The 1,288-nt window shown below is 63.4% G+C and overlaps 1 protein-coding gene across 1 annotated transcript in view; it reads right to left on the reverse strand.

The window, feature by feature from the left end:
- The window catches only part of TKT (transketolase), a 13,828-nt gene continuing 12,540 nt past the window's right edge, over positions 1–1,288 (reverse strand). The window contains exons 11-12 of the mRNA XM_013007856.3: positions 709–831; positions 1–254 (exon numbers count right to left, since the gene is read on the reverse strand). Coding sequence (XP_012863310.2) covers positions 79–254; positions 709–831 — 299 coding nt within the window. The 3' untranslated portion in view covers positions 1–78. The remainder of the gene's footprint in view (positions 255–708; positions 832–1,288) is intronic.

A 1,288-nucleotide genomic window follows, 5' to 3' on the forward strand; every position in this document is an offset into this window, starting at 1 on the left:
TTTTCTGAAACGTACATTTAATCCACCCTCCTGCCCATACCAGTCTGCGGCCCTCGGCGTGTGCAGAGCCCGGCCGCCCTAGGCCCTGGCGACCAGGTCCCTCACAGCTTGAGCGATGGCGTCTCTGTCAATGCCAAACATCTTCAGCAGCTCCATCGGCTTCCCGCTTCTGGGGACCTTGCTGACAGCCAGGCAGGTGATAGCAACACCAGGCTCGCCCACGATGGCGGAGCTCACCGCCTCCCCTATGCCACCTGGGCAAGCGAAGGGGGCGGTCAGGCACAGGGTTCTGGGGAGGAAAGCCCTGCCCCAGGCTGTGGCCCGCCACTAGTCTCTGCGTTTATTCCCCACACACAGGCAGAGCAGACATCACTCATCAATCACAGCACCCGAGAACTACTGTAACTAGTGGGGAGGGAGGAGTCTCAGGGGCAGATCTGGGCAACCCTGTGCGGTGGACTTGACCCCAGTCCCGCTCATCGCTCCTCCTCCGGGACCTCCCAGGAGGGCCAAGTGTTTGGGAAGGCCTGTGCACTACGGCACAACAGCCTTCACTGGTGCCAGGGATGTGCCGTGCCCTCCTCCTCTAGCTTGGGGCCTCGCCAAAGCTGGCAGCAGCTGTCTCGGCCACAGCTACCCTTGTAGGCTCCGATCACGGGAGCCATGTCCAGCCTGGGCCCTGCCCAGCCCATCCCCCAGCCCTGTCACCTTCGTGGTAATGGTCCTCCACCGTGAGGACCCTGCCTTTGGTGGCCCGGACACTCTCCAGGATGAGCTTCACGTCCAGGGGCTTGATGGTGAAGGGGTCTAACACCCGGATACTGATCTTCTCTGTGGGGGAGAAGCATTGGGGGAAGGAGGTTAGGTGGCCCTCTGCCTGGGACCCCGGCCCCTTTCCTGGTCCTGCCCGATCCAAGAGGAGCGGAGAGGCCTGGTGTCAGAGAAGACTGAGCCCCCCACCCCTTCCTCTGGGCAGGCATGTGCCGTCCTGGTGGGCAGCTAGGCAGCCACTGCCTGCCAGGGGATTGTGGGAGCAATCTGTGCGCACTCCTGTCAGAAAGGCCGGGGCTGTCGTGAGTGAAGGGGGCTCTGGGCCCAGGTCCGCACCCCAACAATTCTGACTCGGACGACGTGCTTGGCTCAAGACCCCCATCCACCCCGTCCCCTGCAGGAGATCCATGGGGCCCCAGGCCTCACCCCACTTCCACAGACGGATGTCCCCACTGCTCCAACCCACCAGCCCCTCAGCAGGCCTGCCCCCACCTCGGTTTACGATCGATCACGCTGA

This window comes from Echinops telfairi, unplaced genomic scaffold (genome assembly GCF_000313985.2).
Source record: "Echinops telfairi isolate 266 unplaced genomic scaffold, ASM31398v2 ScPeMD7_7420;HRSCAF=8458, whole genome shotgun sequence".
In the NCBI taxonomy this organism is placed as follows: Eukaryota; Metazoa; Chordata; class Mammalia; order Afrosoricida; family Tenrecidae; genus Echinops; species Echinops telfairi.